General features: G+C 38.4%; 1 protein-coding gene across 1 annotated transcript in view; it reads right to left on the reverse strand.

Annotated features, from left to right (window-relative positions):
• Positions 1-1690: 1690 nt before the first annotated feature.
• The window catches only part of DHX36 (DEAH-box helicase 36), a 50249-nt gene continuing 39830 nt past the window's right edge, over positions 1691-12109 (reverse strand). Inside the window, exons 16-25 of the mRNA XM_036754935.1 lie at positions 10040-10157; positions 9433-9531; positions 8572-8745; positions 8336-8422; positions 7683-7766; positions 6376-6475; positions 6207-6297; positions 4291-4411; positions 3355-3507; positions 1691-2392 (exon numbers count right to left, since the gene is read on the reverse strand). Of these exons, the coding sequence (XP_036610830.1) occupies positions 2207-2392; positions 3355-3507; positions 4291-4411; positions 6207-6297; positions 6376-6475; positions 7683-7766; positions 8336-8422; positions 8572-8745; positions 9433-9531; positions 10040-10157 (1213 nt within the window). The 3' untranslated portion in view covers positions 1691-2206. The remainder of the gene's footprint in view (positions 2393-3354; positions 3508-4290; positions 4412-6206; positions 6298-6375; positions 6476-7682; positions 7767-8335; positions 8423-8571; positions 8746-9432; positions 9532-10039; positions 10158-12109) is intronic.

Consider the following 12109-nt stretch of genomic DNA (forward strand, 5'->3'; position numbering starts at 1 on the left):
ACTCCCAAGAAGAGGCATTGTGTAAAAGGTATTAACTTCCTAAAGAAACTGAGTTTATTTCTTTATAGTAGTAATCTATGGATAAATGGTCATGCTGATAAGCACCAAGCCAAGGAAAGCCAAACCCAAATTCCTGTTTAACCCAAACTGAGACAAAGTTCTAAGTCAAATGAATCATTTGGCAGCATAGTGCTCTCCATTATTAAGGGGACAGATTTTCATAAGCCTGGGCAGGCCCCAGAGGGATGAATGTTTAACAAAAGCATTCTTCTCCCATGGTCCTTCTCTACTGGTTACACTATACATAACTTGTGAAAAAATGGATGTATAATATGGATCTCGGTAGATATTTGGTGACATTCAGCCATCATTACAGCCAGGTTTATAACCCAGGCAGAGTCCCGGGAGACCAGTCATGGCCTGGCTTTATCCCTACAGCCTGGGAAAGCCTTCCTGCCCCAATGTGAGAATGACACACAATAGGAGATCTGCACGGTTACTGCCCTTCTAAAAATGTCAATTCACATGTTTTGCCTCTGCTAAATAGTTAATACCTGTTCATTTTAAGGTAGAGGCTCTCTGTTTATAACATATGAAGTCCTTATCAAGCAAGGCAAGATGGTGTCCCTGAAAGATCTACATAAAGGTTTGGCTCTTTTGCTTTTTGGAATGAAATCATTTATAAGGCATTTTTCATAATGCTTAATGTAACTGCAGTTTTTCATCCTAATTAGTTGCATTTTAAGTTCTAATGTTAGTTCACTGAATAAAAGACAGGAAAGGCATGGAAGGAAGGATGAACTTTGGATCAGAGGGCCAGGGGTTTGAATCCTTACTCTATCCTTACAGCTGTGTGGCCTTGGACCAATTAATCTCTTTTCAGACTCAGTTTCTTCATTTGCAAATGAAAAAAGAGTTTGGGACTAGACTCTCAAGTCCTCCCAGACCCAGGCCTACAATTCTACATAAGTAAGACAATGAGATCGAAGTTCTATATCATGTTTAGTTTTAAATATTACACAAGTGCACAATGGCCAAGGAATGAAGATACATGGGCACTTTTGGAACGGGGTTTGCTATGAATTCACTGGGGCGGGAGGACAGGGCAAATGAAGGTAGTTCTAGATAGATCTGCTTTGTTCCACCAAAGTCAAGGAGGTATTAATAAAAGAAAAAAAAAACTAGTGACTTGCATCTTAAAGAACCAAATCAGAAGAAATTATGATAACTGCAATTCTTAGTTTAAACATAATTTCTTTTTTTTTTTTTGGAAGGGGGAGGCAAGGCAATTGGGATTAAGTGACTTGCCCAAGGTCATACAGCTAGTGTCAAGGGTCTGAGGCCAAATTTGAACTCAGGTCCTTCTGACTTCAGGGCCAATGGTCTATTCACTGAGCCACCTGACCACCCCTAAACATAATTTCTTAAAACAAGCTTCAATTCTCAATATTCAGCCAAATTCTCTCTTGGTTAAAGGGTCTTACCTTAAACTGAATTCCTATAATGGGTGACCTGCCCAGCAGAATTTCAGACTTAGTCCTATAGAACCCTAGCCAGGGCTAAAGGATTCAATGAATCCCACAGAGTAACTGCATACAAAGAAGGTGAATATCTTGGAATATTTTGACCCTCTGGGGTGGGAGCAGAGAGGAGGGGAGGAAATGTAAAAATTGAGTCAAGGTAAGGACCATTGCAGATCTGCTTTATGCCACTGTACACTTTATTAAATACTGTGCTAGTACACTTGAATTCAATTCCTTCCCTTGGAAGCTGTGTAAAAAAGAGGCTGCACTGTTCAAATGTTCATTGACCCTGCTTTCTGACTAATCACTATAATTCTACTGGTTCTATGATCACAATACACGTTTAGGGTTAACAAGAGCCCTTGTGCCAGGGCAGAAAAGGGAATAGAAATGTCATTTTTCAGCAGTACACAATCTCTCTGTCTTCTTTTAAGCAGAGTGCCAGCAGAGTTGAGACATAACCAACACACACACATCGATGTGATCAGAGAACGTACTGCATTCCATGGGATAGTTATAAAAGTTACAGCTAACATTAGAAGTCATGCATGCTAGGTCACCACCACTATCTACATACAGGATGCATGAGAATTAGGCCCCAAGAGTCACCACTTAGTCAAAAATAAAACTAAGAGTGAGAAAAGATGGTTAAAATGCTCTTTTGGACTGCCCCGGAAAAGTTGTCAACTGTAGTATCCATCCTGGAATCGGGGGGAAAAGTTCCTGGGGGTCCCATTTTCCTGAGTTTTGATCAAGTCTAGGATAGCGGACAGTACAGCGCAGTCTCTGGACTGAGTCTCTTTCCAATCCACGGGATGAGGGTTTTCAATCTTTTCTTGCAAAAGGGCATCAAGTTCTTTTCTTAGTTCCTAGGATTGAAAAATTATAAATGTTCACTGAAGTGGCAGAAGGAATCCTCAAACTTGAAAGCAAAAAGCAATTTCCTTCCTAAAGAATACTCTCAAAAGTATCTTAGGAGCTGAATATCTAAAAATTATACCAATATACAAAGTATTCCACAAGTTATAGGAGGAAAATTGTTAATGATTAAGACGCCATCACTAAGACACAAATTCTAGCTTTAGTTTTAATCTATAGTTTTGAATCTGATTAACAACTCACAAAAGAAATTAGAGCAGATATAAGAAACAAGGAGTAGATGGACTTCATTATAACCTGCAATGACTTATATGAACTGATGCTGAGTGAGGGGAGCAGAACCAGGACAACATTACACATGATTACAAACACACGGTATCTGTAAGGACTAACTTTGATAGACTTGGCTCCTCTTTTCAAGGTTCAAAGACAGCTCCAAAAGATTCATGATGGAAAAAGCTATGCACATCCAGAAAAAGAATTATGGAGTCTGAATGCAGACTGAGGCAAACTTTTTGCTCTCTTTTTTTTCCTTCTTTTGGGGTTTCATTTCTCCTTTCTCATGATTCATTCCATTGGTTATAATTCTTCTTTACAACTGGACTATTATGTAAATAAGTTCAACGTGAAGGTATATGTAGAACCTACATTGGATTACATGCCATCTTGGGGGGTAAGGGGGAGGAGAGGGAGGAAGAGAAAATTTGGAACCCAAAAACTTGTGGAACTGAGTGTTGTAAACTAAAACTAAAAAATAAATTTATTTATAAAAAAAAAGAAATTAGAGCAGAAACAGTAAATCACTCAAACAATGACATTCCATTTTATGACATACAACAAGAAATATTCGGTGTTAAATTTAGGATGAAACAGAACAAAATCACAACTGTCAACTGTTCATGAAAAAACTAATTCTGAAATTTATGCAGATAATCACAAATTAATCAGTCACCTTAACAAGATGGGCAATTCTTGCTGGAGACTGGAAGACGATCCATTCATCTACAGCAATAGTATCTTGATCTTTATCCTTCTGGATGGAAATATCACCTCCAAAGAATAAGAGACAGTAGGGAGACACCTCTGTGCAGTCATATAAATATATCTACAATAAGACCAGAAAATAAATTTACTGTTGAGTATTTTGAGAAAAGAAAACAGTCAGCTCTACTGGGGTTTTTCTCTCATGGATATAGTAATTGGACATTATAAAGCAGAAGGCAATTCAGGTTTCACTGAAAAGCATTTGGACTACTACTTTTCCATCAATGTTATAGTCACTGTTTTAACTCAAGCTGAGTTTAACATGTTGGTTTTCCATGAGCAAACCTGCTTACAGATGTCAAGAATGTAACAGTCTGATAAAAACAAATTCATATAGTTTGTAGTTTTTGGGGAGTCCTTATCTTCATGAACACTGAACATTAAAAAAAATACTTCGCCTTTAAATTCCTAGTAAGTTTTCTTTGTTGATCTGACTTCTGGAACACATGGTAGAAGTACAGTATTTCTTAGTAAAGAGTGTATAGCACTGTCTTTAAAAATGTCATCAGTTCAAACTGATATTTAAAGGGTTGGCTCTGACCCTCTGGGGCAGGAGCAGAGAGGAGCTAGAGCCCTTTACAGCTTCTGTAAAAAGATTCCCCTGCAGAAGGTCAGCTATGGAAACTAAATCACTACTGTGGTTAATCTGAAAGGAGGAAAAGCAGACTAAGGCTAACAGACACATGATTAGGAAAGAGGTTTTCCAAGGAGAAAATAGTTATTTACCTCACGTCACATTTGATTGGAAATTTTAAAGCGATCCTAGGTGATAGTCTAACACAGAATAATAAAATAGGACATCCTGTGGCCAGGAAGGTCTAGACCCACTTCCAAGTTTACTTACGCTGCTGGTTCTCATCTTCAGGTGATAGATCAGCCAGTTATAGTGGAACTCGGACTCTTCAACATTAACAGATTTGGGATGAATGTTAACTGTTCCATCAGTTTTGGTGCAAACTTTTACCCTTTAAAAAAAGGGAAGAGTTTGGAGTTAGATCTAACTTGTCACAAAGTTACTTCCTCAAGGACTTTCTCCCTTTCCAACTTTTAACTTAGGGAAAGCGCAAAGAATTTTTTAAAGCCTTCATTTCAGTATCTCTGCATTTTCCCCACATCCATATTGTAAGACATGTGCCTGGCACAGATTAAACATTTAAATGCTTTACCGACCTATGTGGGTATAACAGATTAACTTTCTGGAAATCACCAAAGTAGTTGGTAGCTTCCAAATCAAACTGCTAGAGACCTCTCATCTTGAAGGCACAATTATCCAAATCACTCATTACATTTTTAAAGCTAACTGGAGTCCACTTAATTTATGAGAAGATGAAATATTTAAAATAAATCCCTCTTAAGACAACTACAAAGCCAAGACTGAATTCAAACTAAAAGCAAGCCTGCATTATTCCTCCTGGACAAAAAGAACAGAAAAAAAAAAAAACCTCCATCTTCAATGTTACTTATGACAGAAAATTACTGTTGCAGTTCAAATTTCTAGTAGAGTTCAATGAAGAAATCCCTTAAACAATAATCCAGTGGGTAGTCAACTCTCACAACTTTTATAGGAAGTACTTAAATTTTAGATGGATTTACAGATTCTCCCCAAACTCACCACCAATGTCCTTTTAATTATTTGTAGGAAATGTAAAACTTCAATATGTGCCTCTGTCCACAACTACTGAATAGGAAAAACTTTGAACCAATTCAACTGAGTCCTATCATTTTCTTTTCCACCTTTTGGTATTCATTCTCTTTTCCCCATATTGACTGGCAGAATGTTTTTTTTTCAATTCATATTAATGAGCTATGCTTAAAGAACTAAATCAACTTGCACATTAAAAAAAAACTACAGCTAATCAACAGGTCATTTATAGATTCAATGGGAAATATCTGTTGTCACACCTACATATATGCTCCTTCGATATTCTAGGAACTTATCATAACATTTCAATCAGAATGTGAAAAGACACTGAAGTCTTTGCTCAGGAGTCAGTAAATAGCAGAATGCCCCTACTATTGCTCAGGTGAGCAATGCCTTGTGCCAGCCACCCACGCCATGCCACTAATAGACTAGGGCATTAATATATACTTTCATGAGCTTGCCTTTTCTGGAGGGCAAGGCATGGAAGAGGGAATTAATTTTGTTGTTTTGTTTTTCTTTCCTAAAGGGGCCCCTGAGTAGGCCCATAGGCAGCAAAAGAAAAGAAATAGTCAAGAAAGGTGCCAAACGAGAACTTGAAATATGCTATCAACAAATTAGGATATGGATGGCCTATCCACAAAAAAATTAAAAACTGAAAAATGTAAACTCTGCATTTTTTCTTAGCACCTAATACAAAGCTGTGTCCTTAATAAGTGCTTCTGATAAAGCAGATGACAGGTTTGTGAAACAGACACATACTTTTAATTCCCCACACCAAAAGAGCAGGGAGAAAATGGTAACAAATGGCGGATGTTCTAAGCAACACATTGTTTTCAGAAGCCAGCCTAACTTCCAACATTCTTTAGCTTGTTACAGATAACTTGCATTCTCTGTGAATTGGGTGATATCACTGGGAAGTAGAGGTAAGGCACAGCCAGAAAAATATCACTCACTAGCAGAAAGTGAGTCTGGTATCACACGACTGAAATAAAACTTTTAAATAAATTAAATTTAATAAATTACCCATGTTATAATGAAGCTTTTTTTTTGGTGGTGGTGGTGGGGGGTGTGTGGAAGAAAAATAGGAGATTGAAAGCCCATAATCTTAAAATACTTACATTTTCCTTTTTTTACTAAAACTTGGCCGGATTTTAGCAACTTTGGGATATAAGCCAGCACAGATAACAGCTTTAATTATCTTTTCATTATCTGCAATAAACAAACCATACAGATAAATGGGATATAAATGAAAATAGTACTTAGCTATTGGGCTTTGTCTTCACTTACCTGAATTAATATTTGATTTGGGATCTTTGGGGTTCTTGCTGCTTACAAATCCAGCTGCAAGAAGGTGCTCAGCAAACTGTGCCTTCATGTTGTGCAGCATCTGTGAGGAGTGACAGCAAGAGATGGAAGGAGTCGAGGGACTCTGAAGCACACAAGTAAGCAACTAAAGGCAGTGCTGGCTGGGATGTGAATAGGGCTCGGCACATAGCAGGTGCTAAATATTTTCTTTTCCAGCTGTGGTTGGCTGAGATTTCCATTTCCTACTTCCTTGAAGTTATAGACTATGCTTCCTGGGATGCTCCCAAGCCCACCTCTGATTCACCTCAAAAGCAATATGAGATAAAAGGACCAGCCTTGCTCAAGACCTGGCCCCAGGTCACAAAAACTACAACCTGGGGCTTAAAGCTGTGGATTCTTCTTACCTTATTTCCAGGAATGCACTAGACAGCAGAAGGGAGGCACTGGGTCCCTTCATTTTAAGTTAGAATGCTAAACAAAATTTCCTACAGAAATACTAATACTGCCATAAATACTAGTTCTTCTATGATCATATTCTTACTACAGTACCATTAGTTCATTGATCCAAACAATTATTAACATGCTGGGCTTCAAGGGATACAGATACAAGGGATGTCCTCAAAGAACTTAGGTTTAGATACTACATTATACACATCAAGCCCCTCTCTAGAGAAACCACACATGGCTGCATGAAGAACATAAAGTACAGATGAGAGAGAAGGCCCTTCCAGCTAGGAAGACTGAGAGAAGGCTTCAGAGAGGCAGAATTTAAGATGAGCCTTGAAGGACAGTGCCAACAGGCCAAGGCACAGAGTTTAAGGGGATTTATTCAGGGCAATACAGGTAAAACAAGGTTAGATGGGTCAGTTACAGACCTTTGGGAGTGTTTCTGGCCTAGCACAAGCACCTACGTACCCAGTTATTACATTATTTCTCAATTCTTAGTAACTAACTTAGGAACCCACTGTGAGGCTATAACCCGCCTATCCCTAGGCTGTGGCGCTCAGGACATGACCAAAAATCTTGCTACTCTGAAGATTAATGGCAGGATTTAAGCACTTTACAAAATCCTACTTTACTAAACCATCAATTTATAAAATTAAGAAGCAACAGGCATTTGGAAGGGCTGGTTCATTCTACAAAAGGGGCCCTGTAGGACTCCATTAAATGGTGACCCCTAAGTGCTGCATTTTAAATGACAAGTTAGAAAATGGACTTAGGCTTCAGCAAGCACATACTTCCTAGGCTAATACACATCCAGGACTAGGAGCTAAAACAGGCACAGATACCTGAAGCGTGTTTGAGGAGAGAAAATACTCCCAGCAATAGTCCTTTTCAAACCGGAAACCACGCCTCCTTGCCTCTTCCCATCCCTTGGAAGCAAAGAAAAAAAAGAAGGTGGCGGGGTCAGGGTATTGCATAATTTCAAAGAGCAACAAATGTTTACTGACTCCTCAGAGACAGTCTAAGTTATTGCTGCCAACAATAAGAACCAAAAAATCATCCTCCTTAACATAGAAATTACTCAATATGTACCATACTTCAACAAATGAGAATTACTCTTTTACAACTTAATAATTGGCAATTGGTAGAAGCCAGTTTCAAATACTAGAGTTGTTCCTACAGGCTTCCATGTTGGGAAAGGGGTCTCCTAAAAGATTTAAAATCTTCCTCAGATATCTGGGTTATAGGCCACAGATTTAGAAATGAAAAGGGACCAAGTCCAACTGCTCATTTTGCAAATAAAGAAACCAAGGATTTGAGAGGTTCAGTGACTTTTCCAAGGCCAACAGCTATTAAGAGGCAGGGCTAGGAATTCCATGCTCTTTCCCCTGAATCCCACTGCCACTGGTTGTTCACGATTAGATTTTGGTTAACTTAACTACAGAGGACTTTTGCTCTGTAACATAAGGTCTCAACAGGTTTTTCCACAGGATTTTACCTCAAAAGCATTCACGACCGTCAAGTGGTCACTCTTCGTGTTCTTTGACAATTCCTTTCTCCTGGCATCGGCTACTTTTTCTTTGCCCTAAAACCACAGAAAGAGAAATGGAAATGCAACTCATTCACATAGCTCTGTGCACCAAAGGGCTGACATAAAGCTCTGCTCTCCAGGTACCTGTTGACCTTAATGACCATCTTGGAAGGTGATTACCCATTTTGGATGGAAGTTCTTACCAGTGGAATGACAAAGGGATCCTTGAAGCTGAGACTAGCCGCAATGGTGAGGACTGGGTCTAAACAGCAGAAAAGGGCCCCAAAGAGAATCATTTTTCCAATATGTGGCTCAACTGGCAATCGCGCTAAATGGACTCCAAGAGGGGTCAATTCTTCTTGCTTATCCAAAGCATTCTGTAAAGAAAGAAAGAAAAAACCTTCAAAGCAATCATTATACATTCAACTATTCCGCACTGAAATATACCTATATTTCTGGAGGTGATCAAATTATCCCTCAATGGAGGAAGTGATTTTTCTGATTTTTTTTTTCTTAAAGTGCATTAGATTGAACAATGCCTTAATCCCAAAGAGTTCCTACTCTGGGGTGATCCAAGTTTACTGAGGCCACCTGAAGCCAAGCCCAAACACCAGAGTCCACAGTCTGGACCTCACCCAAATTAAGACTGAACTAAATTACCATTAGACAGGCTTCATTTATGACACTTGTCTCAGTAGAAGAATCATCCTGTGACCCAATGAGGCTCTGGAACCTTCTATAATCTTAGATCTGTCTTTGAAATGATGGTTTATATGAGAATTTCACATTTTGAAAAACGTGTGTACGTATATGTATGTACATGTATATATATATGAAAAATTATCAACTGTTGAACATAGCTAAAATAATATTATAAAGAAAAGTTTATAATTTTCATACGTACATGAGATGTGGGATATGGACAAGAAAAACCTAAAATTAACCGGTTTTTACATATCACGGCCTAAAGACTTACATGTAAGTAAGATTATCAAATAAATCAGTTGTTTCTATTAAGAGACAGAAATTAAAGCAAGAAAAGGGTGTTTAAGCATCAAGCTTACCAATTCCATTAGATGATTTATAGACAGTAAAACAGCATCATGAGATGGTGGGTCCATTAACCTGCTTAGGAAATAAGCAATTCCGCCCAGCTTTAAAATCTGGAGAAAAGAATGCATTATTACATGTTTATTAAAAAATAGGTGAAACATTAATCATTAAGTGTAGGAAATTGCTAAAATTAAACCAGATTTTCAAGATCTTATATATCTTGGAAAATTAACTGGAAACACAATTACTATTATATGAAGAAACAGTTATGGGCAAATGAATGAAAAACCTATCATCCACCTTCAAATAAAGCAAACACTTTACAATGACTAAATATGGTACAAGGACATATAAGTACTCAGAAAAGCAATGAATACTCAGGGAAAAATATATAAGATTTACTTTATTAAAACTGGATTAGTAACATTTATGACTGGCTTCCCCAACCTAAAATGATGTGTCCAAGAAAATGTTTTTCATTAAGATGCATGCATACAGTGGTATTCTTGGTTTCATATGTTTACAAAAAAGCGTAATTTAATATCTTCGTTCATATTTCAGAACAAAAATAACTACCCTTTAAGAAAAGCAACCATTCCATGTAAGTAAGATTTTTACCTTTATTTGTAAACACAGTTCTTCTAACGGTGTCCTCAAAATTTCTGGTAACTGATAGTCATCCAGAAGGCTGGCTCGAAGACCATTATACAGATGATAGCAGTGACCTGGTTGAACTCTAAAAAGTGGATTTGAAAAAGGAAGCTATATAACAATACTTTCTTAGCAATGGGCAATAAAGTTTATTCGACTTAAAACATTTAAAGTGGAAAAGGCCATTGGAAAACTGTTCCAAAGAAACATTTAAAGTAAGTAGTGAGGACTCTTTAGATCAGCAGATGCCATTCCTCTGAACACATTATCTTCTTCGGACCACAAATGGCCCTGACCAACCACCATTTTCCACATCTCCCTGCTACCACTGCCAGAAAGTGCCTGGCCCTATCCACTTACCAGCCCTGGGAGATCAGCCTTCCCTGACCATGCCTCCTCCTGCTGCCTCTCTCTATGAGCATCTAAGGGCCTTGAGGCTTGAGCACAATGCCTGACACATAGGGAGTGTAAAACTAATGCCTTTTCAACTTGTAAGTCTATATTCATATTAAAATCTGAGACAGCATGAATATGTCTAATTAACCTGTACACAATACTAACAATGAATCATGTAAGTCAGCAATATGGTTTACTCCCTCAAAAACCCTTCTATTTCACTGAAGAAAATGGAGAACACACACACACACGCACACCTGTACACAAACATGAACACTCTGTTTCTCTCTCTCTTACACTCTCACACACACACACGCACGCACGCGCACACCCCTGGGAGATCAAGTCATTGCTGGTTTACGGGCTTCCTGTCATCTTATTCACTACTTGTGTCCTTCCTTGCCTCTCCACTGGCCAATCCTGAGATAGGAGCTTTCTCTGTTTTTCCTTTCTTGTTCCCACCCTGAGATCAGCTTTGTGGAAGGTCTTCAGCAGAAGTGGGGATCCCTGACTGGCCTTGCTGTCCTGTGAGGCCCCATCCACCTCCCAGATTCTGGGATTCTCCAGTGATTAGAAGAGCAAGCCATGAGTTTCCAAAGACACAGTAAGACTATAGCATGTTGCTATATAAGTCTTGCAACATTAACTAATTAATATCTCTCATCTAAAATATTGTTACTGACTTGTTCTTGTTTTAAAATTTCGAAAGATGAAAGTGATTTCTCATTCAAATGCAGGATTCCTGAGGTGATAAAATCATGCTTCAATATAACAGCCTATGACTTCTAACTAAAAAACAATGTAGTCAGCTCTTTTTGGGGTAAAAAAGTTATTTTTTAATCCCAAGAAATTCCCACACATTCAAAATGACAAATGTATTATGTGAGTTATATTATTAAATTGAATAAAAATTAATTTGATTTGATTCCACTGAACTTTATTAAGGGCTTATTATTATGTGTAAGGCCCTGCGTTGGGGACTAAGGAAAGAAAAGTGCCTGTCCTAGAGGAACTTACAATCCACTGTGGGGGTACAGAAAATGCAAAGAGGTAAGTTTAATAAAATGTAAAAGGAACAGAGAGAAGTAAAGTTTTCTAGGAAAAGCTAAAAAGAGCACAATTTCCAATGGTGGTATCAGTGAAGGTTACGTGGAAGAAGGAAAAAAACAATCCTTGAAGGAAGAGGATGAGGCCACTTTGGAGCCAGAACCAGAACCAAACTTGGCACGAAGGGCCCCATTCTTGTCCTGATCTGTGTTGATGGCATGGGCATACAGATTTGTGTGTGTGTGTTTCTGAAACTAGAGCAAGACAGAGCTCAGACATTTCTCTGAGTTCTCCTCCCCACTGTGGTACTTTTGTTGTTTAGTCATCTTTGTGACCACATTTGGGGTTTTCTTGGCAAAGATCCTGGAGCGCTTTGCCTTTTTGTTCTCCAGCTCATTTTACAGATGAGGAAACTGAGCTAAACGAGGTCAAATGACTTGTCCAGGGTCATAAAGCCAGTAAGTGTCTGAGGCTGGATTTGAACTCAGAAAGAGTCTTCCTGACTTCAGGTCCAGCACTCTGTGAACTATGGCACCACCTAGCCAGCTAGACTCATTCTTAGCAGTCTTTTAAAACTTCCTCAGAGGTAATCAG

The sequence above is a fragment of the Trichosurus vulpecula genome, chromosome 4 (assembly GCF_011100635.1).
Source record: "Trichosurus vulpecula isolate mTriVul1 chromosome 4, mTriVul1.pri, whole genome shotgun sequence".
NCBI classification, from domain to species: domain Eukaryota; kingdom Metazoa; phylum Chordata; class Mammalia; order Diprotodontia; family Phalangeridae; genus Trichosurus; species Trichosurus vulpecula.